Here is a 25,438-nt window from a genome sequence, read left to right on the forward strand (position 1 = left end):
CAACCCCAACAAACCCAACTTTAACTTATAAATACATATCATGCATGTTTAAAAAAGACAGGTCAATACACAAAATATTATGGATTTATGCATACACACGCGATGTGAGCATGAATAATTGATTCCATAATTTGAATTTGTGGCATATAGGGCCATGTGATGATTCAAGTTTGTGGTCAGCATAAGAGATGGGTGGAGCGATAAATAAGCTTAGGTGGTAAGGCAAGTAAGTGGTGAGCGTAGTATCCCCTTGAGCATGCTCTTTGTATAAGCAAGTAAATAGTGTGAGCTAGAATAAAATATCGTATGTAATAGTGTTGAATCCAATCTAAGCTCTTCCGAACAAGCAAGGAACAATTAAGCGCTTCATACGCAATTAGCTTAAAACATATTCATTATATAGTTGAGCGGAACACACCTCTGTGAAGTTGTCTAGCATCATGTTATATAGGAGCAGAATGAATGACTTAAATGTAAGTTCATCGAAATGAAGATGATTTTATTGTTCTTTCAAGACTCCCGACCCTTCACAATGCATGTTATACATACAAAAAAAACAACTTTTTTTTATTTAAATTTCGTGTCTAATCAAACACTCCGTGCCAAAAGAAAAAGAAATGTAGAAGCATTAGTTTTCTCTTTATGAAACTTTTTTTTTTATGTTGTTGTTAAGTTGGAAGGTAGTGTTTGTTATAGGAGAAAGAGAGAGAAAGAAACCAAAAAAGGACAATCATATAGAAGTGGGAATAATCTTAAAGGGTCATGATTCTTTGATTGAACTATGATACAATTTTATAAAAACAATAAATAATATCTACCCCAACATTCTCCTATTGGAAAAATACAAAACCAAACCAACATTCTTTAGAATGTTAATTATTTTGTCTTCAAGTCATTGGATGATAGTGGCATGTTAGATGAATGTTGTTATTGTTTTTTAAAAATAACTTAATTTTGTTGGAGCCTTTTGGCCTTGAAGAAAGAGTTATAAAAAGTGTATTGAATTGAGATAGCAACTATATGTGCATTATCTAATGTGTACAAAAAAATATACACTTAGTTTTACATTTGGGAAGAAAGGAAGCGCAATATATGGGGGGTTTGTCACTTGATTGTGTCCAATTTCTTCTAACATAGAGTGAGAAGTGCTGAAAACTCATGACTTCTTCGTTTTTGTATCGAGGCCTTTTGTCGTGATACTTTAATATTCGTGTCCTAAAATCATTGTCATTATAATATTTTAACTGTCTAATATCACGTGAATTCGTTAGACTCTTTAATCAAAAATAGTGTTTCATAAATTGACATTTCCTCACATATGGAGGAAATATTTATTTTTATTCAATTGAGCACTCCAAATATATAATAAAATATTTTCAGTAACGTTTTAGTAGTAAAACGTTACTGTGATTAACGTATATCAATCTGACGCCATCATCTTTTAAAAAATAAAATATATCTTAAAACGTTACCGTGAAATACGTTTATACTAGTTTTGTAAAATTTTAGAAAAAAACATATTATTTTGGTGAATGACTTTATATAATGGTTTAGTTTGGTTAAAACCTCTATTATCCATAGCTTAAATGCTCCCTTCGTCGGAAGATTAGAACAAAACATACTATCCAATACTGAAACACCAACATAAATATAGGCCTTGTAGCATAATACCAAAGGTATATCTCTTTGTATACTTCGTTAGAAACACTAAATGAAACCACTGAATAATTACTCGAATCCTTGGAATGTTTATCAATATTTATCGAGGAACCACTTTTCAATGCGAGAATTTTTCTAGAACTATCTATGTCGCGGAGAATATGTAGGATCTAATATTCACCAAAAGTTGAATCCCATAAGACCACTTTGATCCGATGAAAGTACAATTGATTCTCCCCTGGAGGGGTTCCATAGCAAATATATGTCGTCTATATTTTCCTTTACCATCATAACAACCAAGCCATCACAAGAGCAAGTGATTGGACACATATATGGTCTAGAGATTAAAGGGAAATCAAGTTTTCTACGATAAATTCAAACAATACATGTGATATTTACCATCTTTAGGGCAACGTCGAGAAATAAGAAGTTTTTGAGAATTTGGGACTTTTTTTGTCGCGATTCATTATAAAGTAAATGTCAGAATTCAATGTTTTCCATGGTTTTGAAAAATACATTTGAATTGAAAGAAAAGAGCGCACACATAGCCATGTTCACAAGTATATTTCGTCAATTGTCATGGACTAGATAAATAGATGATAAATGTTATGTCCAAAACATATATACATGGAAATTAATGCAAGTAAAACAATCGTAGGTAACACACCTGATCAACAATATTCATTTGCTTTCTGTAATTGAAAACGATTTACTTTTGTTGAACTTTGAAAAGTTGTCTATTTGCTAATAATTTCAACTTCTTCTTTGTTGTCATTTTCATAATTGATATGATATGTTTCTAAGTTTTCATCGAAAAAACTTATGATTTTGGATATGCTTGCTAGGGTTTTTTTTCTAGATTTAGGGGGAATTGATTGATTGGGCCGGGTCGGGTCCATCAATTCTATCCCATATGTGAATCATTTACCCATATCTTCCCCTTTTAAATTTGGGAAATTTTGGCATATAGTGACATGAATAAATTTAATTTGGTTTTTTAGCTATAATTTACATATAAACTGTAGCTATTATTTTAATGGTTATAGGAAAGTGTATTTGTATAGTTTGCTATCATTTTAATACAAAATGAAAATTCAAACTTTTAGAAAGATAATGACGATAATTTTGATTGAATAAAGGTAAACAATTCTTTAATTTATGCAACAATATCTCTTTAGACTTTATACGAAATATGATTTTCTTTCCTTAAGTAAATATATGAATTGATTTCTATTTGTTATTGTATAAATAATTATTGATTGATTCAATTCATTGATGACTCTAGTTATGTGAAATGATGATTGTATAAATTAGTTATTTCCGTACATAATTCTATAAACAGATTCTTCAAAGGTGGTTTGTATTTGTATATGTATAAGTCAGTTTTATTTTTGATGAAATTAGTGTTTGTATATGTATAATTGATTGATGATGGCAGTTTATGTGGAATTAGAGTTTGTAGCCATTTACATTTGTAATTGTATAGTAGTGACATGCCTGATTTATATTTGTATATTTTGTATATGTATAATTCACATATTATTTTTTTTGTGAAATTAGTGTTTGTATATGTATAATTGATTACGTGAAATTATTGTCTTTATCAATGAGCTATTTTCATCTGCAATATTATAAAAGAAGTAGTGACAATTGATTTGTACTTAAATATGTTAGTATGTATAATTCACAATTGATTTGTATTTATATATGTGTCATAGTCTTTCAAAGCTATTTTGGATAATTCTTCATCCATAAATTTGATTATCTAATTATAAATCAGAAAAATCACATAAAACTGAAGACATATACAAATCAAAAGGACAAGAATGAAACCACAAAAAAGGAAGAAATGTAACTGCATATTGCCATGAAAATCAGGAAGCGTGATTTGACAAGGAAAAATTGATTTTTAAAATTTTTGAAATCATTTTTTGTTGAGGGATTTAAGGAGAAAATAAGGTAAAGGATTATGAGAAAGCGAAGGGATCATTTGTATATATGGAAAAGGAACAACGACACACACTTATACAAATAAAAGGTAAACCACGTAATTATAACCAAGAATTAGTGGTGAGTGGCAATAAAAATAAACTCAGGCTATAATAACTAACTAACTAGTATAAGTTTGCTTAATCATGTAATTTTCCTTTCAATTTTTCTACACTACAACAATAATATACGTGGTCCAGTCACACAAAATAAAGTTTACGAGGATAGAGTGTGTGTGTATATATATGTGTGCGCGCGCGCGCGTGTCTTATCATTATTTTAAGGAAAAAGTATGTGGCTAAATAAACTTATGAGTACTATTTAATTACTTATTTTATAGTTGCTATAATTACCGCTCGCGACTATCATTAACATTAATTATGTGGGCTGACTGCCATACATACATACATACATATATACATATATATCTATATATATGTGTGTGTGTGTATACACATATATATGTATATACATATATACATATGTATGTATGTATAATACGCCATACTGTACAAATGCACATGTATAATATACAATTATCTAACTGATATACATATAGAATTCACCTCTCTCCCACTCTCTGCCATCTCTTGCTCACTTCTCTCCTCTCTCTCCCAAATCTCACTTTCCATATATACAAATACATATGTATGATATACAATTATCTAACCTATATGCATATACAATTCATCTTTCTCTCACTCTTTTCCCTTTCCCTCGTGCCTTTCTCATCTCTCTCCCAGTCTCGCTCGCCTCTCTCCTCCCTATAACATGTACCTCACGAATTGTAATTATTAAACTATATCTATGGAGAGGAATTAGATTATTTTTAAGTGGCTATATGTGAAAGCTTCTCTTTTATTTTAAAGTATGTGTTTCGACAAATTCTTGAGTTAAAAAAAGTCCAATATAGTATGAAATAAAGTAATAACTGAAGTATAGGAAACATCAAATAATATCGAAAATATAGATAATAACATAATGAAAACTACCAATCGAGATACAAGAAACAATACATAGTAACAAAAATCGAACAACAAAATTGTGCGAGATGTACATACCCCTTTATCTAGGGTCATGTTCTTATTAAGCTAAATATGCATCGTATCGAGCCTCCCTCTTATCCATCCTGCACCAATACGATAAGTGACATTATCGTCCATTTTCCTGATTCTCTCAATAAAATTAAAAATACTTGAATTTCTTTTTCCTAGTAATACCTTTACGTCAAGCCTTATTTCTACATAATTCTCATGCATTACGGCACTTTATTTTCACTCACAATATTTTGTATGGATCATGCTCAGTCTAAGCCCTTTCGACTAATATTTATCTCAAAGTGAACCAAAATTACTTAACAAAAGATTGAAAAGAATCGGACCCAAGGGAGATAGGAGCTTGGGTAACCCGACCCGCATATCTCTCAATCCTTCTGCCATACAAAATGCCCTAAAATTCAAATTGAATTCGGAAATTGCAGAAATTTTTTCAATTGAAGCAGAGTCTTCAAAGCTTAACAAAAGAAGCAAAGAAAACAAAGGCAAAGCTTTTCAATGCGATAATGTTAGCCATAGAGAAGATGCTAACCATGATTTGGGTGAGGCAACAAATAATAATTTGGGTGAGTTTTGAATTCTGGGTCGTGTTGCTTACTTTACTGTTGAGTTTTTGTTGAACTTAGATTCCGGTGTGATGTGATAGGTATCCCGTGGAATTGGTGTACGCCCAAGCTGGCACGAAGGATGCCGTGGTTATCAAAAAAGAATCAATGGAATTATTGATCAGGTGAGTTCAGGGTGTTACTTACAATTGAGTTTAATTAATATTGGTTGGAATTCGATTACATATTTTAGGTCGGTTTGCTATAGCTAAGCGATTCTAGTCCTTTGGATGTCGTAAAATAATGCCCTGTACAATCAAAATGTATGAATTTGAAATAGGAGTTCATTATCCTCAAACCCATAGTTTGTATGGCGTGAAAAAGCCCGAGATCATGTATTATAAAGAAAATGCATTTTTTTTGTTTTGTGCATCTATTTTTGTGTCTCTGTGTGTGTTTATGCACCTCGACTATTTCACCAGCAACATCCTAAGTCTTCTCCCTCTATTTTGCTTTATAACCAATCTTAACTTTTTAATTAAATCAGGAAAGAGCGTTATGGAGCCATCAAATGATAACACAGACCAGATGGATGTTGATTGGGTAAGTTCTGATTTCTTGGCGGTGTTATTTACAATTGAGTATTTTTAATTGTTGTTGGTTGGACTTAGATGCTTGTATGTTAAACATTTTTCCAGGTGATAACCTCCCTTAAGATAAACTTTTTCCAATGAAGATAGTATGGTTACCTAACAACGCCAATTCTATATATTCTTCTTCTTCCCCATTGGAAAAGAATGTGAAATTTATGCTTTTTATTCTTGGTGCGACTGCCAAGAGCCTAGTTTATTTGCTGCTAAATAGTAGATAGAAGAAATAAAACAAATACAGGTGTTCAGCGAATGTGTGATTAATAAATGTAATTATATTTATTTGATGTCGTGTTCATAAACGTCAACTTTCGATACTCTTTCTAAGAGAGTAATATTGTTAATTTTTTGGTTGAATGATCAATCCGTCCCAACCTGTGGCCCGCTTAGAACTGGATTGAACTGCTATATTATAGGTTCTTTAATTAAAAGGGTCAGCCCCTCCTAACCCATTTTAACTCTCTAGCCCGTTAGAGTTGGATTGAGTTGGGTCATCCTATTTTGACAACTCCAATTATACTAAATTTAAATGTTAAAAGTAAATTATATACTACATAAAAGAGAAAAAGTAAATTGCATGTCAAGTATATGAAAAGAATTAGAGGCTAAGAGCAAATTTAGAATGTCGCGTACTAGTTCATTGAACTCAATAACTGTAGCGGGAAATTTTATATTCATGTTAAAAATCGTTGCTTATTTAGAACTCTTTAAATCACAGAATCATTAACATTTGAACTATATAGTCCGGAAGAGACCTGAAAATTGGGAGAATCCAAACCGGCCCATCTATCATTCCCAATTTACCAAACCGCACAATTTTTCTGCTATATTAAAAACTCTAGAATTCAAATTAAAGCCAAATAGATGAAGAGGCAAAGCTTTTCAATTTGGAGGAGGGGAGGCGTCAAATAATGATGGATATTGATCCGGTGAGTTCTGATTTCTTACTTATTTGCTTACTGTTCAGATGTTTTGATTGAAAACAGTCTGAACTGTGAACTGTATGGCCAAAATCCAAATGCTCCTTTCGATGTTGTAAAATGTTATTAGGAGTTCATCATTCTCAAACCTATAGTTTGTATGGCGTGAAAAAACCCGGGATCATATATAATAAAGAAAATGCATCACAATGTCCCTTAACAATATATCATAGTCTGATGTAGGTGCAAGGTTTGCGTACACTTTATCCTCTCGATTTCACACTTTGTGTGATTACATTGGGTATGTGAATTAAAGAAGAGACTGCTCAGGTAATCTACTGAGGATGTTCATAAGTATTTCCTTTGAGTTGCCATGGGTTATCCTTCAAACCCTACGGTATCACACTGCGTAATCCATTGTTGTTATGATGGCCTGGTTGTTATGGAGGTTCGTGATAATTTTGAAGCTAATCACTCCACACTTTTTCTTCTTTTCTCTGTGTTACAACTCTCATATTCTTCTTAGTTTTTGGAGTATAATGTCATCTTTAGCTGGGGGTGGGTGGGGCAAAAAATTAATACCAGCAGATATCTTGGAGTACTTGGCTTGAATGAAACCAGAGATGTTTCAATGGAGAAAAGCAACATATATATCTTTTGTTAAATCTATGTGTTTACATCATTACCATTTCGAAAATAAATAAATAAATACCTATGTGTTTACAGAAAGAATCTATATGCATTGTGTATGGAACACATGTTTCTCAGCTTGTGAAAAAATGTGAGAATTTGAAAAAACTGCATTGCTTTTAATATCATCATATTTGTTTTCTGTTATCGTTGGTTGAGAATGTACAAAAAACTTGATTGTCATTCAATCTCTAAAAGTGCAGTGTTTACTTATGTATGATGCCCTAAGAGTATTCAATTTCATTGCTAAGTAAGAAGTGGTTTAAACCCATTTTCTCTTTTACTTTATTAGATCTTGTCTAGTCTAAGTCTTATGTGGATAGTGCATTCGTTTTAAAGGTATACAAATTTATTGCATCTCAAATACTTTGCATAGTAGTTGAGTCTTTACCATGATGTTTACCTTTTTCAAAGTTCCTTCTGATGCAAGGACAGTTAGCCATAGATCCATCAAAAGCTTCCATTGAGGCATCTCGTGCTACTTAAATTCTTCATTGTCAGAGCCCAGAGTATCAATTCTCCTAACATGCCACGAGGATGTTTGTCAATATTTCTTTAGGAACTACTTTTCAACGCGAAAAACTTTCCAGTATTATCTATGTCACGGAGGATATCTATATCAGGAAGAATATATAGGATCTTATAGTCACCAGAATTTGAGTCATAACACAATCCCATACGACCACTTTGATCTGGTGAAAGTTGTGCATCAGGAAGTATAATTGATTCTCCCGTGGAGGGGTTCCACAACAAATATATGTCGTCTCCGCCCTCAGTATTTTCATTTACCATCATAAGAACCAAGCCATCACAAGAGCAAGTGATTGAACAAATATATGGTCTAGAGATTAAAGGGAAATCAAGTTTTCGCACATTCTCAACTGGTTGATCTGACGATAAATTCAAACAATACATGTTATATTTACTATCTTTAGGACAACATTGCCAAATAAGGAGTTTTTGTGAATTGAGGTCGTTCTTGGCCAGATTGAGATGTTTCTTTTCAAAGTGAGGGCATTGAAATCAATGTTTTTTCCAAGGTTTTGAAATACATTTGAATTGAAAAAGAGTGTGCACGGGTTATCTGGTGAGGATGTCCATATGTTTTTCGTCTAGAAAATGAGTTGTCATGGGCTAGATAAATAGATAATAAAATGTTATCTTCAAAACATATACATAGAAATGTAAAGTAAGTAAAACAATTGTAGGTAACTTACATGATCAACAATATTCATTTGCTTTTCTGTAATTGAAATCGATTTCTTCATCTTCTTTTGTTGAACTTTGAAAATTTTTGAGTTTTCATTGAAAAGACTTGTGATTTTGGATATGCTTGCTAGGGTTTTTTTTTGTTGACTTAGGGAGTGATTGATTGGGCCGGGTTGGGTCCATCTTTCCCTTTTAATTCTTATGACCTATATATCAAACCTCACTTTCGCATAAATCGCATGAATTACGTCACTTCATTTACACTCCAAATATTTTGTAATGATTAAAAAAAAATGTCTAAACCCTTTTAACTCAAAACCTCCAACCTAGTAAAAGAAAGAAAAGAATCGGGCCCAAGGATCTAAGAGCTTGGGTAACCCTACCTACATATATCTCAATCTTTCTTCAATTTAAAACGCCCTACAATTAAAATTGAATTTGGGAATTGTAGAAATTTTTTCAATTGAAGCAGAGAGCCTTCAAAGCTCAACAAAAGAAGCAATCTTTTCACAAAAAAAAGGCAAAGCTTTTCAATAAGAAAATGTTATCAATAGAGAAGATGTGAACCACCATTTGGGGGAGGTAACAAATAATAATTTGGGTGAGTTTTGATTCTGGGTTATGTTGCTTACTTTTCTCTTGTGTTTTTGTTGAACTTAGATTCCAGTGTGATGTGACAGGTATCCCGTGGAATTAGTATACACCAAGCTGGCACACAGGATGCTGCGATTATCAAAAAAGAATTAGTGGAACTATTGATCAGGTGAGTTCAGGGTGTTGCTTACAATTGAGTTTAATTGTTATTGGTTTGAATTTGATTCTATTTTCTAGGTTTGTTTGCTATAGCTAAGCGATTCTAGTCCGAGCTGTATCACGTCAAGGCCAAAGTCCAAATGGTCCTTTGGATGCCTTTAAATAATGCCCCGTACAATCAAAATATATGAATTGAAGTAGGAGTTAATTATCCTCAAACCTATAGTTTTGTTTGGCGTGAAAAGCCTGGGATCATGTATAATAAAGCAAATGCATTCCGATATTCGTTAACACATAGTTAAGGTAGGTGTAAGGTTTGCGTACACTATATCCTCCCTATTAACTTTGTGGGATTGCGCTGAGTATGTTTTTGTTGTATGTGAATCAAAGAAGAGACCACTCGGGTAACCTATTGAGGATGTCCATAAGTATTTCTTATTGGAAGTGAGTTGTCATGGGCTAGATAGAAAAGAAAATGTGACTGTACAATTTCTTAATTGTATTTAAATATTAAACAATTTCATCTAATAGTTTAGAAAAGATAAATCTAGAAAATTTCACGATTTCATCAACTTACTAGCACACTTGCGGCTTACAGAGGATATGACACTAGCTAGGAAGATATGGAGGATGGAGATTAGGGTAGAAGATTTGTAGGTAGTCCAAAGCGTTGTCTAGTTACTTATCTGTGTTGTTATTATTACTTTTCTACTACCGTATTCTTTGACTTTAGTATTACCTATGTTTTCTTTGCTTCGACTTTCATATTATTTGTTGTTGCTATTATTCTCTTCTTCATTGTTTTCAGCATGACTTCTCCGCTGATGTATCTGCTTTACATATTTGATTTTGTTATGCTTTACTTGAGCTTAGGATTTATCGAAAACAACCTATCTACCTTCACAAGGTAGGGGCAACGCTGCGTGCACGCCACCCTCCTCCCTAGACTCACATGTAGGATTACACCGGGTAGTTGATGTTGTTTACTGTTAACTGAGAAATCATAAATTAGAAAATTTCAAGCAGATGAAATTACTTGTCAATTGGCATCGGCCCCATGTAAGAATAATTGGGTGAAGTATTGCCTTAGCTATGATTGTTGTGTCTAGTTTGACAAAATAACTCGGTGAATGCATAAACTGTCATGGATGTAAAAAAGGCATCAATTAGTTTTCTCACATTGTTTTCTAGTGGTTCTATGATGGAAGCTATTGCTGCTTGGTAATGATTTGTCGGCTTTGTGTTTGGATTTCTGTCTCCCTAGAGCACATGTGCTCTAAAATTCCAGGGAATTCTAGTGACCAGACCCGTGAGGAAAAACTGCAGAGATTGTATAAAATACTCATTGTTCCGCTACATATTTTGAGACTGATTGTTCAGCCACATATTTCCACCAGGGTCTAATTTTTTTAACAATAATTTGTGTAAAACGAAAACACAGCAATAAATACCTTTTGGCCATAGCAAATAATCCTAGATACTAAGTTCAACAAACAAATGAAGTAACCTGATCAACAACATCCATCTTACCTGGTACATGTTGCTTGTGGGAGGTGGAAGGTATCCGTGGAATTAGTCGAGGTGCGGAAAAGAAAAAGATGTCCCGGACACCAGGTCATAAAAAAAAATATACATCTTCTTTGAATTCTTCTCATTGCATTTGAAAATTGTGGTCATCCCTAAAAAGACGGTGACACCTGGAAACCCAAGGTAAAAAAACTTGCAGAAAGAAAAATACTGTCGGGAAGTTGATTGGGAGATATTAGTTTCTTTCTTTGTTGGGAATTTTCCTTTTGTCTCATATTTGGAGCTTCTTCTATGTGAATTAACAGTGCACCTCTTGTCAATTTACACAAATGTCCTTCTTTACACCACCATTTATGATGTCATTTTTCGAAGTTGTGCAAATATAGCCCTTAAAAGTTACCTTCCAAATAACATTAGATTTTGTCACCTGTTTGTTCATAAGTTCCCCAATCTTACTGTTAAAATATTAGATTGTCGTTGAACATTTGAATAACTTACAACAAATTTAGACCACAATCTAACATTTTCTCATGCTATTTTCAGTTTGCTCAAAAGGAATCTTACTGTGATATGACAAAGAATCATAAATTGCAATAAATAATAAAAAGTTCATTTCTCAAACAGTTGTCCCTGCAAAATTTCTCCTTTGTCATGATAATTTATTATTCGCATCTTGAAATCATTCGCATTGTAATACTCTTCTTTTTACAATAAAAAGAAGTTTTCTAATTTATAATACTCTAAGGGGTCGTTTGGTTGGGAACAAGTTATCATAGGATTAATTATTCTACCATGTATATGGGATAACTTATCCCATAATTAAGGTTTAAATGGTGGAATAAATAATCCCAGGATTGCCTAATACCTCTAACCAAACTCCGGATAAAATAGTCCTGCATTTTATCCCTGGGATTATTATTATCTTATACTTCACGCCAAATGACGCCTAACTATCTAATAATTGCATTAATTAAACCCGTTAATTAATAATTGAGTTGCACAAATTGTGATAATGAATGAACAAGATGAAAGTTTTTTTAAAAGAAAAAAAAACCCTAGAAAACAAGACTGTGCATCCGATCATTGAGCGACACAGGTAAAGTCTTTCCTTTTATACCACCTGATGTTTCAATTGATTTTTTTTTCAAGCAATTGCAGCTCGATGATAGTACCTGATTAGCAACAAATCCCTAGTCTCCTTCAATAAGACCTTTCTTTTGCAGATTAAAGAAAGATTGAGTTTCTTCAATCAATACTTAGCAATTGAGAAACCAGTAATCACTCCAAAGAAAGATGAGACGGAAAATTAAGAATAAGGGAAAGTTAGCAGATAGTAGTTCTGCTCTAGAGATACAAAAACAGAAGATGAAGTCCATTGCAACTCCAAAGTTAGAGGTTGATCTTTCCAATCAAATTCTTATTAGCAGTGGAATTGATGCAATCCAAAAGTTTAATCAGCTTTCAAAAGGTATCTGTGTTTATGCACCTCGACTATTTCACCAGCTATATCTTAAATCTTCTGTGTGTGTGTGTGTGTGTGTGTTTTTCTTTATAATCAGAGTTAATTTTTTAATTAAATCAGGGAAGAGCGCTGTAGAGCCATCAAATGATAACACAGACCAGATGGATGTTGATGTAAGTTCTGATTTCTGAGTATTTTTAATTGTTGTTGGTTGGTACTTAGATGCTTGGTATGTTTACTTGGTGCCATTGCCAAGAGCCGAGTAATTTCAGTATTCTCCACTTGAAATATTCAATTCTGTATTTGTTGCTAAATAGTAAATAGAAGAAATAAAACAAATTCAGGTTTATCTTTTCTGAATTCTTGGTTCAAATTTCTAATATATATGAATACTTACAAAAAATTGTCTGATCGCTCTTTCTTGTCATATCTAGGCCATGGCAATTCACTTCTCAGAGGTAATACTTATGGACATCCTTAGCAGGTTACCTGTGAAGTCTCTACTTCGATTCAAATGTGTGTCAAAATTTTGGGAAAAATTGATCTCCGATCCATACTTGAAGATGAAGCATCTAAATCGTGCCAAGAATGATCAAGATTCTCAAAAACTTCTTACTAGCCTAAGTTGCCGTAATAATGGTATATGTTCCATGTATTGTTGTCCTTTGTCGCCTGTTCAGCTGGTTGAGGATGTACAAAAACTCGATTTCCCTTCAAACCCTACACCATTCCCATGCACAATCCATTGTTGTTATGATGGATTGGCTGTTATGGAGGTTCCTGGTAATTTGAATGAAGACACCACATTTTTGCTGTGGAACCCCTCCACAAGAGAATCAATTGAACTTCCTTCTCCAGAATTTCGACTGAACAAAAGTTCTTGTTTTGGTTTGGGTTATGACTCAACCAGTGGCAAGTATAAGATTGTTCAGATTTTTCAGCATATGGATTTACCTTGTGAAATTTTTGTACTGAAAGGTGGCTCTTGGAAAAGAAGTGTTAAGCATCCTCATGGCATTTACAGTCTGATGTTTGCTGTGCAGTTTTTGACATTTGCACATGCGGCATTTCATTGGATCGCTATGTCACGAAATCATGCTGTGATGGTTTCGTTTAGTATTTTGAATGAAGTGCATGGAGAGATTCCCTTACCGGAGGAATTTTCAGTCACGGATGTTATTGGTGTTACACTGTTGGATGGAATGCTTTCTCTTCATTCTAATCGTCCTTGTGATCAGAGTAACAGTACTATTAAGTTATGGGTATTGAAAGAGTATGGTATCAAGAAATCTTGGATTCCATTCTTATCTATCGAAGATCCCTATATTGTTTATGCTATACCGAAATATAGGTTTCCGGATGGTGAACTGCTATTCAGGTGCTTTGTTGGGGGTTCATTAAGGACACGTAGTGGACCATTTGGAGCATGGCCCGAAGGTCATACCTTATTAGAGGCACATCCTTTTACAGAAAGCTTGATTTCTCCAAGATCACCAGTTTTTGGAGTACAATGTGATATTTAGCTGGCAGGTCTGGGGGAGGAGAAATTAATACCAGCAGATATCTTGGAGAAAGAAGTGTTCGTCTATCCATTATGTGGAGTACTCGTCTTGAAATAGATCAGATATGTTTTAATGGAGAAATGCAACATGTATATCTTTTGTTAACTCCTAGGTGTTTACAGAAGGAATATATATGCATTCTGTAAGGAATAGAGGTTTCCAAAGCATGTTGATTGTGAGAAATTGATAAGAGTGCATTGCTTATGTTATTAGCAGGAATGACATTTGTTTTTCTAATATTTCCTAGCACAGTAACTGAAATTCTCACAAACGATAATTTGAATGTATGTGTTTTTTATATTTCTTCAAGAGCTCACCGCTCTTGTGAGATAATGATAGCTTCTTGTTGTTGTTAGTTGTTAATTTGGTTGAGATTTTGATGAATTAAAGTAGGTTGGTCGTAATGAAGACCTTAACACCTTATTGATGCTTTTGTTTGAAAGGTATGGTAAGGATGGCATGTATGTTGCTGTACTATTTGACTAGTAGCCTTATTCTATTGAGTTGTCTACCACAAACGCGATGTATTGTTTATCGTTAACACTATTCCTGACTTAGCGGCCTAGAAAAGCATGTTATGATTGTGTATAGGTCGTATGTAATTGCTGCTATTGTTGTGATGTTTTTATTGCCTGGCTGGCTCTGATGAGTTTGTTCTGGAAATCACCAAACATGAACACTACAGAATTTGGAGCCTACCTGATGATGATACCCCATGATTATGAGCCATGCAGACCATCTAAATACATGATAAAGTAAGGATCAACGATCAATATTTTCCAAAATTTTGGAACAAAATTGAACCGAAGAAGAGTAACATGTTGAGGATGTCGATAAGTATTTCGTCTTGCAAGTGAGTTGCCATGGGCTGGATAGAAATGAATATTCACAATTATAAAATTTGAAAAAAAAATGAAACTAGTGAATTGTATTAACATGTTAAAGTTTACCTCATTAGACTTGCTATTTGTATTCTCCATAATTGATATGATAAAGTTTCGACATTTGAGTGAATTTTGGAGATTCTGGCTAGGGTGTTTGCTTCTTAGGGGGTTGACTGATTCTAAAAATGTATTATTTTATTTTTAATTACCTCTCTCCGATATTTCTTCAGCCAATCTTTTCTACCTTTGAAGTCACCTCATAATCAACTCTCACACCTTTGTATTGATCATCCATATATCTCGTTTTTACATTTCTAAATCATATCAGCTTCGCTTCTCACGCATTTTCCTTCGATTTATAAATCGTGCTAGGTTTCGCGATTTAGTCAATTTAGTAGGCGTTTAGCCATGCGATACCATATCACGATATGACATTGTGAGTTGGAATCAATGATTTCATATTGATTCCATGTTGTGAGATTAGATTTCACATTCTCCAAAATCATAATATGAGAATTCCAATCACATTTGAGACTTTTTAAATACAAAAATTGACCAACAAATTTATATTTTGTTCAAACAACACACTGACTTTTAAAGCTTGGAAAAATAGATTTAAAATAGTGAAACAAGACACGAACCATTATGATATTGACACACAAGTGAAAATTATCATAGCTTGTGTAGTATTACATAATTATTTGTAAGAATACTAATGGAGCGATGGTCTATGAGCATGAAAATGTAGTTGTGTATGACAACAAATGGCTCAAATTAATAATATTAGTTCGTTTTTTCGATCGGAGAACATTGTACGTATTTTGTGGGAGGGTTATATTTAACTCTAATTCATTTTAACTTATGTTCAATTTATCTTTTGAATTAAAGTTTGATGAAATAATTATTTAAGTAGGAAGAAATAGTTTGCTAATAATTTATTAAAGACTAGTTCACTACTAAACATACAAAAACTTGAATTTAGAGAGGATAACCCGACCCGCCCATCTGTCATTCCCAAACCGCTCAACCCTTCTGCTATATCAAAAACCCTAGAATTCAAATCGAAGCTCAATAGATGAAGAGGCAAAGCTTTTCAATTTGGGGGAGACGTCAAATAATGATGGATATTGATCCTGTGAGTTGTGATTTCTTACGTATTTACTTACTGTTGAGTTGTTTTTCATTGAAAACAGTCTGAACTATGAACTGTATGGCCAAAATCCAAATGTGAGAATGTATAAAAAACTTGATTTTCATTCAAGCTCTAAAAGTGCAGTGTTTACTTGTGCCATGATAAGAGTATTCAATTTCATTGCTAAGTAAGAAGTGGTTTAAACCCATCTTCTCTTTTACTTTATTAGATCTTGTCTAGTCTAAATCTTATATGGATAGTGCATTGTCGTTTTAAAGGTATAAAATTTTTTTATTACATGTTAAATACTTTGACATATATATATGTGCATAGTAGTTGAGTCTTCACCATGATGTTTATGATGCAAGGACAGTTGGCCGTAGATCCATAAAAAAGCTTCCATTGAGGCATCTCGTGCTATTTAAATTCTTCATTGTTAGAGCCCAAAGTATCAATTTCTCCTAACATGATGCGAGAGATACTTAATACTCATGACTAACTTTTGCATCGCAGCCTGAAATCATTGGCATTATAATACTCTAACTATCTAATATTCACTGGACTCTTCAATTTAATAATTGTGTTGCATAAATTTACATTCCATCAAATATGACAGGATATTTTTATTCTTATTCAATCGAGCATCCAAACACATGATAAAATATTTATCTCTCTTTCTTTTCAGCAGCTAACTAAATTGCTCTTTCACAACAAAGAGTTCATAAGTTGCATTGACAATCATTCTTGGGTAATTCACTTGCATATGATATAATAAAAATAGAACCAACAAAAGTATTTTGAGGTTGTAACATGGTAAATAAAAAATGGCTCGGTCATACATGAACAAACACTAAATAAGTGATTTAGGAGAGATTAAGCTTTGTGTAAAAGTGATCCCATACTGGTGGATATCACACCGAGGCCATAATCCAAATGGTCCATTGCATTTCTTAAATGCATGCCCTTTATATTGATAACTTAAGAACCAGTACAACAGTTCACCTTCCGCAAATCTATATTTTGGTATGGCCATATAACCAATGGAAGGATCTTCGATGTTTAACAATGAAGTCCAATATTCCTTGACACCCTAGTCTTTCAATACCCATAGCTTAAATGTTCCCTTTGTAGGAAGATTAGAAGTAGAATAAGCACAAAGCATACCATCCAATACTGAAACACCAATATAGATGTAGCCCTTCAAGCATAATAATTGCTCAGGCAATGGTATATCTCTGTACACTTCATTAGAAATACTAAATGAAGCCACTGAATAATTTCTTGAATCCTTAGTATATTTCCCAAAAATACCGATCCATTGAAATGCCTCATTTACAAATGGCAAATATTGCATACCCATGTCATAATTGTAAATGCCACGAGGATGTTTGCCAATATTTCTCCAGGAACCAATTTTCAACGCGAGAATTTTTCCAGTATTATCTATGTCACGATAATATCTATATCACGAAGAATATATAGGATCTTATAGTCACCAGAAGTTGAGTCATAACACAATCCCATACGACCACTTTGATCTGGTGAAAGTTGTGCATCAGGAAGTCTAATTGATTCTCCCGTGGAGGGGTTCCATAACAAATATATGTCGTCTCCGCCCTCGGTATTTTCATTTACCATCATAACAACCAAGCCATCACAAGATCAAGTTATTGAACAAATATATGGTCTAGAGATTAAAGAAAATCAAGTTTTCGCACATTCTCAACTGGTTGATTCGACGATAAATTCGAACAATACATGTTATATTTACTATCTTTTGGGAAACATTTCCAAATAAGGAGTTTTTGAGAATTGAGGTCATTCTTGGCGCGATTGAGATGCTTCATTTCTAAGTGAGGCTTGGAAATCAATGTTTCCAAGGTTTTGAAATACATTTTATTGTTCGAATTTATCGTCGGATCAACCAGTTGAGAATGTGCGAAAACTTGATTTTCTTTAATCTCTAGACAATATATTTGTTCAATACATGTTATATTTACTATCTTTTGGGAAACATTTCCAAATAAGGAGTTTTTGAGAATTGAGGTCATTCTTGGCGCGATTGAGATGCTTCATTTCAAAGTGAGGCTTGGAAATCAATGTTTCCAAGGTTTTGAATTACATTTGAATTGAAAAAGAGAGCGCACGGGTAATCTGGTGAGGATGTCCATAAGTATTTTGTCTAGCAAATGAGTTGTCATGGGCTAGATAAATATATAATAAAATGTTATGTTCAAAACATATACATAGAAATGTAAAGTAAGTAAAACAATTGTAGGTAACTCACCTGATCAACAATATTCATTTGCTTTTCTGTAATTGAAATTGATTTCTTCATCTTCTTTTTTTGTTGAACTTTGAAAAGATTTGAGCTTTCACTGAAAAGACTTGTGATTTTGGATATGCTTGCTAGGGTTTTTTTTCTTGACTTAGAGAGATTGATTGATTGGGCCGAGTTGGGTCCATCTCTCTAATCCTTTATGTGAGAGATTTATCTGTATCTTTACTTTTTATTTCTTATGACCTATATATCAAGCCTCACTTTCACATAAATCTCATGAATTACGTTACTTAATTTACACTCCAAATATTTGTAATGATAAAAAAAAGTCTAAACCCTTTTAACTCAAAACCTCCAACCTAGTAAAAGGAAGAAAAGAATCGGACCCAAGGAGCTAAGAGCTTAGGTAACCCGACACGCCTATCTCTCAAGTTGAATTTGGGAATTGTAGAATTTTTTTCAATTAAAGTAGAGAGTCTTCAAAGCTCAACAAAAGAAGCAATCTTTTAACAAAAAAAAAGGCAAAGCTTTTCAATAACAAAATGTTAGCAATAGAGAAGATGTGAACCACAATTTGGGGAGGCAACAAATAATAATTTGGGTGAGTTTGGATTTCTGGGTCGTGTTGCTTACTTTACTGTTGAGTTTTTGTTGAACTTAGATTCTAGTGTGATGTGACAGGTATTCCGTGGAATTAGTATACACCCAAGCTGGCACGCAGGATGCCGCGGTTATCAAAAAAGAATCAGTGGAATTATTGATCAGGTGAGCTCAGGGTGTTACTTACAATTGAGTTTAATTGTTATTGGTTGGAATTTGACTCTATTTTCTAGGTCTGTTTGCTATAGCTAAGCGATTCTAGTCCGAGTTGTATGACGTCAAGGCCAAAGTCCAAATGGTCCTTTGGATGCCCGTAAATAATGCCCCGTACAATCAAAATGTATGAAATTAAATAGTAGTTCATTATCCTTAAACCCGTAGTTATAGTTTGTATGGCGTGAAAGCCCGAGATCATGTATAATGAAGAAAATGCATTCCGATATTCCTTAACACCATAGTCTGAGGTAAGAGTAAGGATTGCGTACACTATATCCTCCCTATTAACTTTGTGGGATTACGCTGAGTATGTTGTTGTTGTATGTGAATCATAGAACCTATTGAGGATGTCCATAAGTATTTCCTATTGGAAATGAGTTGCCATGGGCTTAATAAAAAAGAAAATGTGACCGTACAATTTCTTAAAGGTATTCAAATTTTAAAAAATTTCATCTAATTGTTTAGAAAAGATAAATCTAGAAAATTTCACGATTTCATCAACTTACTAGCACACTTGCGGCTTACCGAGGATACGACACTAGCTAGGAAGATATGGAGGATGGAGATTAGGGTAGAGATTAGTAGGTAGTCGAGCGTTGTCTAGTTACTTATTTGTGTTGTTATTGTTACTTTCCTACTACCGTATTCTTTGACTTTAGTATTACCTATCTTTTCATTGGTTCGACTTTCATATTATTTGTTGTTGCTATTATTTTCTTCTTCACTGTTTTCAGCATGAATTATCCGCTGATGTATTTGCTTCACATATTTGATTTTGTTATGCTTTATTTGAGACGAGGATCTATTGGAAACAACCTATCTACCTTCACAAGGTAAGGGCAAGGTTGCGTGCACCACCCTCCTCCCTACACCCACATGTGGGATTAGATCGGGTATGTTGATGTTGTTACTATTTACTGAGAAATCATAAATTAGAAATTTTCAAGCAGATGAAATTACTTGTCAATTGGCAGCGGCCCCATGTAAGCAATAAATGGGTGAAGTACTTTATGAATTTCCAATTTGTTTGGTGCCTTGGTTGTGGTTGTGGTGTCTAGTTTGACAAAATAACTTAGTGAATACATAAACTGGCATGGTTGTAAAAAAAGGGATCAATTAGTTTTCTCAGATTGTTTTCTAGTGGTTCGATGATCGTCTTGGAGCTTGGAAAAATAAAATTCAAAAAACTGATATTGTAAGCATCTAAGTCAAACCAACAACAATTAAAAATACTCAATTGTAAGTAACACCACCAAGAAATCAGATTTTACCCAATCAACATCCAGCTGGTCTGTGTTATCATTTGACGGCTCCACAATGCTCTTTCCTAATTTAATTAAAAATTAAGGCTGGTTATAAAGCAAAATAGCGAGAGAAGACTTAGGATGTAGCTGGTGAAATAGTCAAGGTGCATAAACACAAACACAAACACAAACACAAAAACAGATGCACAAAACATAAAAATACCTTTGGAGATCTGATTAAGCTTTTGGGTTGCATCAACTCCACTGCTACTAAGATTTTGATTGAAAAGATCAACATCTAACTTTGGAATTGCAATAGATTTCATCTTCTTCTTCTGTTTCTGTATCTCTGGAGCAGAAATACTATCTGCTAGTTTTTCCCTCATTCTTAGTTTTTTGTGTCATCTTTCTTTGGACAGATTAATGGTTTCTCAATTGCTAACTATTGATTGAAGAGACTCAATATTTTATGATTTGCAAAAGAAAATGCTAATTGGAGGAGGGCAGGGAATTTTTTGTTAATCAGGTGCTATTATTGAGTTGCGATTGCTTAAAAAGAATCAATTGAATCTCAGTAAAAGGAAAGAGTGTACCTGCGCCGCTCCATGATCGGATGCGGAAGCTTGTTTTCTGGGGTTTCTTTTTCTATTAAAAAAAGGTTTTAATTTTATTTATTAATCATCACAATTTATGCAACACAATTATTAATTGAAGGGTCTAATTAACGCAAATATCAGATAGTTAGACTATAACAAATTAGGATCTTTTTTTACGGTAAAAAAGAAGAGCATTATAAATAGATGATAACACCTGCAAAACTGAGGTAAAAAAACACAGAAAGAAACAAATACCCTAGAAGTTGAGGAGGAGATACTAATTTCTTTCTTTGTTAGGAATCTTTCTTTGTGTCATATTTGGAGCTTCTTCTATGTGAAGGTGTACCTCTTGTCAATTTACAGAAATATCCTTCTTTACACCACAATTTATGGTGTCTCTATTTTTAGAAGTGCAAATATAACTATTAAAAAGTTACCTTTTAAATAACATTAGATTTTGTCTCATGTTAGTTCAAAAGTTTCCCAATCTAACTGTTAAATTATTACATTGTCATTTTCTAGCATCTTCTCATTCTATTTTCCATTTACTCAAATGGAATCTTTAGATGATGATATGACAAGGAATGATAAATTGCAAGAAATAATAAAGAGGCCATTTATCAAACAGTTGTCCTTGCGAAATTTCTCCTTTTTGTCATGATAATTTATTATTCCCATCCTAAAATCATTGGCATTATAATGCTCTTCTTTTTTACAGTAAAAAGAATTCCTAATTTATTACGATCTAACTATCTAATATTTGTGTTAATTAGGCCCGTCTATTAATAATTGTGTTGCATAAATTGTGATAATGAATAAATAAAACTAAACTTTTTTTCAATAGAAAATGAAAACCTAGAAAACAAGCTTGCGCATCCGATCATGGAGCGGCGCAGGTACACTCTTTCCTTTTATTCCAACTGAGATTCAACTGATTTTTTTCAAACAATCGCAGCTCGTTAATAGCACCTGATTAACAAGATAATCCCTGCCCTCCTCCAATTAGCATTTTCTTTTGCAAATAAAAAAGATTTAGTCTCTTCAATCAATAGTTAACAATTGAGAAACCATTAATTTGTCCAATTAAAGATGACACAAAAAACTAAGAATGAGGGAAAACTAGCATATAGTAGTTCTGCTCCAGCAGAAACAGAAGAAGAAGATAAAATCCATTGCAATTCCAAAGTTAGAGTTTGTTCTTTTCAATCAAAATCTTAGTAGCAGTGGAGTTGATGCAACCCAAAAGCTTAATCAGATCTCCAAAGGTATTTTTATTGTTTTGTGCATCTGTTTTTGTGTTTGTGTGTGTTTATTCAACTCGACTATTTCACCAGCTACATCGTAAGTCTTCTCTCTCTATTTTGCTTTATAACTAGCCTTAATTTTTTCAATTAAATCAGGGAAGAGCGTTGTGGAGCCGTCAACTGATAACACAAACCAGATGGATGTTGATTGGGTCAGTTCTGATTTCTTGGCGGTGTTACTTACAATTGAGTATTTTTAATTGATGTTGGTTGGACTTAGATGCTTGTATGTTAAACATTTTCCCAGGTGATAACCTCCCTAAAGATAGACTTTTTCCAATGAAGATAGTGTGGTTACCTAACAATGCCATTTTTATATATTCTTTCTCTTCCTCATTGGAAAAGAATGTGAAATTTATCTCTTTTTATTCTTATACAATTTTGTTCCTTCACCGATTTATTTTGTCGATTTGGACACCACAACTGTAGTCATGCTTCAAACTTGACAAATTCTTGAAGTACACTGCCCTTTTGTTGTTTACTTGGTGCGACTGCCAAGAGCCTAGTAATTTTAGTATTCTCCACTTGAACTATTTGTTGCTAAATAGTAGATAGAAGAAAGAAAACAAATTCAGGTTTATCTTTTCTGAACTCTTGGTTGAAATGTCTAATATATGAATACTTAAAAACAAAATTGTCTGATCGCTCTTTCTTGTCCTATCTAGGTCATGGCAATTCACTTCCCAGAGGTAATACTTATGGACATCTTTAGCAGGTTACCTGTGAAGTCTCTACTTCGTTTCAAATGTGTGTCAAAATTTTGGGAAACGTTGATCTCCGATCCATACTTTAAGATGAAGCATCTAAATCGTGCCAAGAATGATCAAGATTCTCAAAAACTTCTTACTAGCCTAAGGTGCCGTAATAGTCGTATGTTTTCCATGTATTGTTGTCCTTTGTCGCCGGTTCAGCTGGTTGAGGGTGTACAAAAACTCAATTTCCCTTCAAACTATTCGGTATCGCGCTGCAAAATCCATTGTTGTTATGATGGCTCCGCTGTTATGGAGGTTCCTGGTAATTTGAATGAAGACACCGCATTTTTGCTGTGGAACCCTTCCACTGGAGAATCAATTGTACTTCCTTCTCCAGAATTCCCACCAAACAAAAGTCCTTGTTTTGGTTTGGGATATGACTCAACCAGTGGCGAGTATAAGATTGTTCAGATTTATCAGGGTTTGGATTTACCTTGTGAAATTCTTGCGCTGAAAGGTGGCTCTTGGAGAAGAAGTGATAAGCATCCTCATGGCATATACTGTCTGATGTTTGCTATGCAGTTTTTGACATTTGTACATGCAGCATTTCATTGGATCAGTATGTCACGAAATTATTCTGTGGTGCTTTCGTTTAGTATTTCGAATGAAGCATATGGAGAGATTCCCTTAACGGAGGAAATTTCACGTCCGGGGGCTGTTATTGGCATTACAGTTTTGGATGGAATGCTTTCTGTTCATTCTAATTGTCGTTATGATCAGAGTAACCGTACTATTAAGTTATGGGTATTGAAAGAGTATGGTATCAAGGAAAATCTTGGATTCCATTGTTATCTACCGAAGATCGTTATATTGCTTTTGCTATACCGAAATATAGATTTGCAGATGGCGAAGTGCTATTCAGGTGCACAGTTGTGGGTTCATTAAGGACACGTAGTGGACCATTTGGAGCATGGTCTGAAGGTCATACCTTTATAGAGGCACATGCTTTTACAGAAAGCTTGATTTCTCCAAGGTCACTTGCTTATTAGTTTCTTGTGTGTGATTGAGACTCTCTTTTTCTTCTTTTCTCGTTATGTTACAACTCTCATACTCTTCTCAGTTTATCACCAGTTTTTGGAGTACAATGTCATCTTTAGCTGGCAGGTCTGGGGAGCAAGATATTAGTACCAGCAGATATCTTGGAGAAAGAAGTGTTTGTCTATCCATATGTGGAGTACTCGGCTTGAAATAAACCAGATATGTTTTAATGGAGAAAGAAGTGTTCGTCTATCCATATGTGGAGTACTCGGCTTGAAATAGACCAGATATGTTTTAATGGAGAAAGAAGTGTTCGTCTACATGCAGTGTAAGGAACAGAGGTTTCCAAAGCTTGTTGATTATGAGAAAATTGATAAGAGTGCATTGCTTCTGTTACCAGCAAGAATGACATTTATTTTTCTAATATTCCCTAGCACAGTGACTGAAATTCTCACAAACGATAATTTGAATGTACATCTTGTTATATTACTTCAGGAGCTCACCACTCTTGTGAGATAATGATAGTTTCTTGTTGTTGTTAGTTAATTTGGTTGAGATTTTGATGTTATTTGATGACTTAAAGTAGGTTGGTCGTAATGAAGACCTTTAACACCTTATTGATGCTTTTGTTTGTATGGTATGTTAAGGCTTTCATTCTTCTTTTTGGCATGATCTTAATGGATTAAGCTTCTTATGGCATGTATGTTGCTGTTATTTGACATTTCTAAATCATATCATCAGCTTCACTTCCCACACATTTTCCTCCAATTTATATATCGTGCAAGGTTTCACGATTTAGTCAATTGAGTAGGCGTTTTGTCATGTGATACCATATCACGATATGAAATTGTAAGATAAAATCAACGTTTGGACATACGATTTTCAAGTAGATTCCATGTCATAAGAGGAAATCTCATATCCTCCAAAAATCATGATATGAGAATTTCATATCATGATTTGAGATTTTTTAAATACAAAAATTGATTCACAAATTTATATTTTGTTAAAACAATCCAGAGACTTTTGGAGCTAGGAAAAATAGATTCAAAATATTTGAAACAAGACATAAACCATTATAATATTGACACAAGTGAAAATTATCATAGCTTATATAGTATTACATAAGTATTTGCAAGAATGCGAAATGATTGATGAAGTATGTATGGTCTGGTCTATGAGTATGAAAATATAGTTGCGGATGATATTGATCAACAAATGACTCAAAGTAACAATGTTACTTCGTCTTTTCAGTCACACAATCGAGAAATGCAAGTTCAACGTGAGGAAATTTTTTTTGTTGAATTAAAATTTGATGAAACAGTTATACGTGCGAACAAATAGTTTCGCAATAATTTATTAAAAGACTAGTTCACTACAAACATAATGTTTCATAATAACGATCCGGTGAGTTCTGATTTCTTACTTATTTG

The 25,438-nt window shown here is 33.6% G+C and overlaps 2 protein-coding genes across 22 annotated transcripts; both read left to right on the plus strand.

The window, feature by feature from the left end:
• The first annotated feature begins 5,008 nt into the window (after positions 1–5,008).
• Positions 5,009–14,384, plus strand: LOC101260891 (F-box protein CPR1-like). 8 transcript variants are annotated; one of them, XM_069291408.1, is made up of 9 exons: positions 5,009–5,269; positions 5,350–5,433; positions 5,796–5,851; positions 6,617–6,827; positions 9,169–9,318; positions 9,398–9,480; positions 12,221–12,465; positions 12,580–12,632; positions 12,894–14,384. In XM_069291408.1, exons 7-9 carry the CDS (start codon positions 12,291–12,293, stop codon positions 13,980–13,982), a joined length of 1,317 nt encoding a protein of 438 aa, XP_069147509.1. In that variant the 5' UTR covers positions 5,009–5,269; positions 5,350–5,433; positions 5,796–5,851; positions 6,617–6,827; positions 9,169–9,318; positions 9,398–9,480; positions 12,221–12,290; the 3' UTR covers positions 13,983–14,384. The 8 variants fall into 8 exon arrangements, with proteins under 8 accessions (XP_069147509.1, XP_069147513.1, XP_069147508.1 ...); XM_069291412.1 differs by lacking the exon at positions 6,617–6,827 and having other exon boundaries at positions 12,894–12,917; positions 13,503–14,384; XM_069291407.1 differs by having other exon boundaries at positions 5,796–6,827.
• A 1,490-nt stretch (positions 14,385–15,874) lies between these two features.
• LOC101261186 (F-box protein CPR1) lies at positions 15,875–24,554 on the plus strand. 14 transcript variants are annotated; one of them, XR_011212248.1, is made up of 4 exons: positions 15,882–16,040; positions 19,000–22,430; positions 22,944–24,003; positions 24,102–24,554. XR_011212248.1 is itself a non-coding variant. In XM_026028433.2 (4 exons), exons 3-4 carry the CDS (start codon positions 22,416–22,418, stop codon positions 23,913–23,915), a joined length of 987 nt encoding a protein of 328 aa, XP_025884218.1. In that variant the 5' UTR covers positions 15,882–16,040; positions 19,000–20,027; positions 22,375–22,415; the 3' UTR covers positions 23,916–24,554. The 14 variants fall into 14 exon arrangements, 10 of the variants coding, with proteins under 10 accessions (XP_010312754.1, XP_025884218.1, XP_025884219.1 ...); XR_003244446.2 differs by having other exon boundaries at positions 19,000–19,083; positions 24,091–24,554; XR_738380.4 differs by having other exon boundaries at positions 19,000–19,083.
• The last annotated feature ends 884 nt before the right edge of the window (positions 24,555–25,438 follow it).

Source organism: Solanum lycopersicum, chromosome 11 (assembly GCF_036512215.1).
Source record: "Solanum lycopersicum chromosome 11, SLM_r2.1".
Lineage (NCBI taxonomy): Eukaryota > Viridiplantae > Streptophyta > Magnoliopsida > Solanales > Solanaceae > Solanum > Solanum lycopersicum.

What these genes read in the sequence shown, in the direction of transcription:
- LOC101261186 (XM_004250235.5), top strand. Translation starts at nt 15,981, where the DNA reads ATGAAGAGGCAAAGCTTTTCAATTTGGGGGAGACGTCAAATAATGATG. An exon ending in TAATGATGGATATTGATCCT is followed by an intron (nt 16,041 to 18,999) that starts GTGAGTTGTGAT and finishes GTGATGTGACAG; the next exon opens with GTATTCCGTGGAATTAGTAT. An exon ending in TCAGTGGAATTATTGATCAG is followed by an intron (nt 19,084 to 22,943) that starts GTGAGCTCAGGG and finishes TGTCCTATCTAG; the next exon opens with GTCATGGCAATTCACTTCCC.
- LOC101260891 (XM_069291407.1), top strand. Translation starts at nt 12,291, where the DNA reads ATGAGACGGAAAATTAAGAATAAGGGAAAGTTAGCAGATAGTAGTTCT. An exon ending in GTTTAATCAGCTTTCAAAAG is followed by an intron (nt 12,466 to 12,579) that starts GTATCTGTGTTT and finishes TAATTAAATCAG; the next exon opens with GGAAGAGCGCTGTAGAGCCA. An exon ending in CAGACCAGATGGATGTTGAT is followed by an intron (nt 12,633 to 12,893) that starts GTAAGTTCTGAT and finishes TGTCATATCTAG; the next exon opens with GCCATGGCAATTCACTTCTC.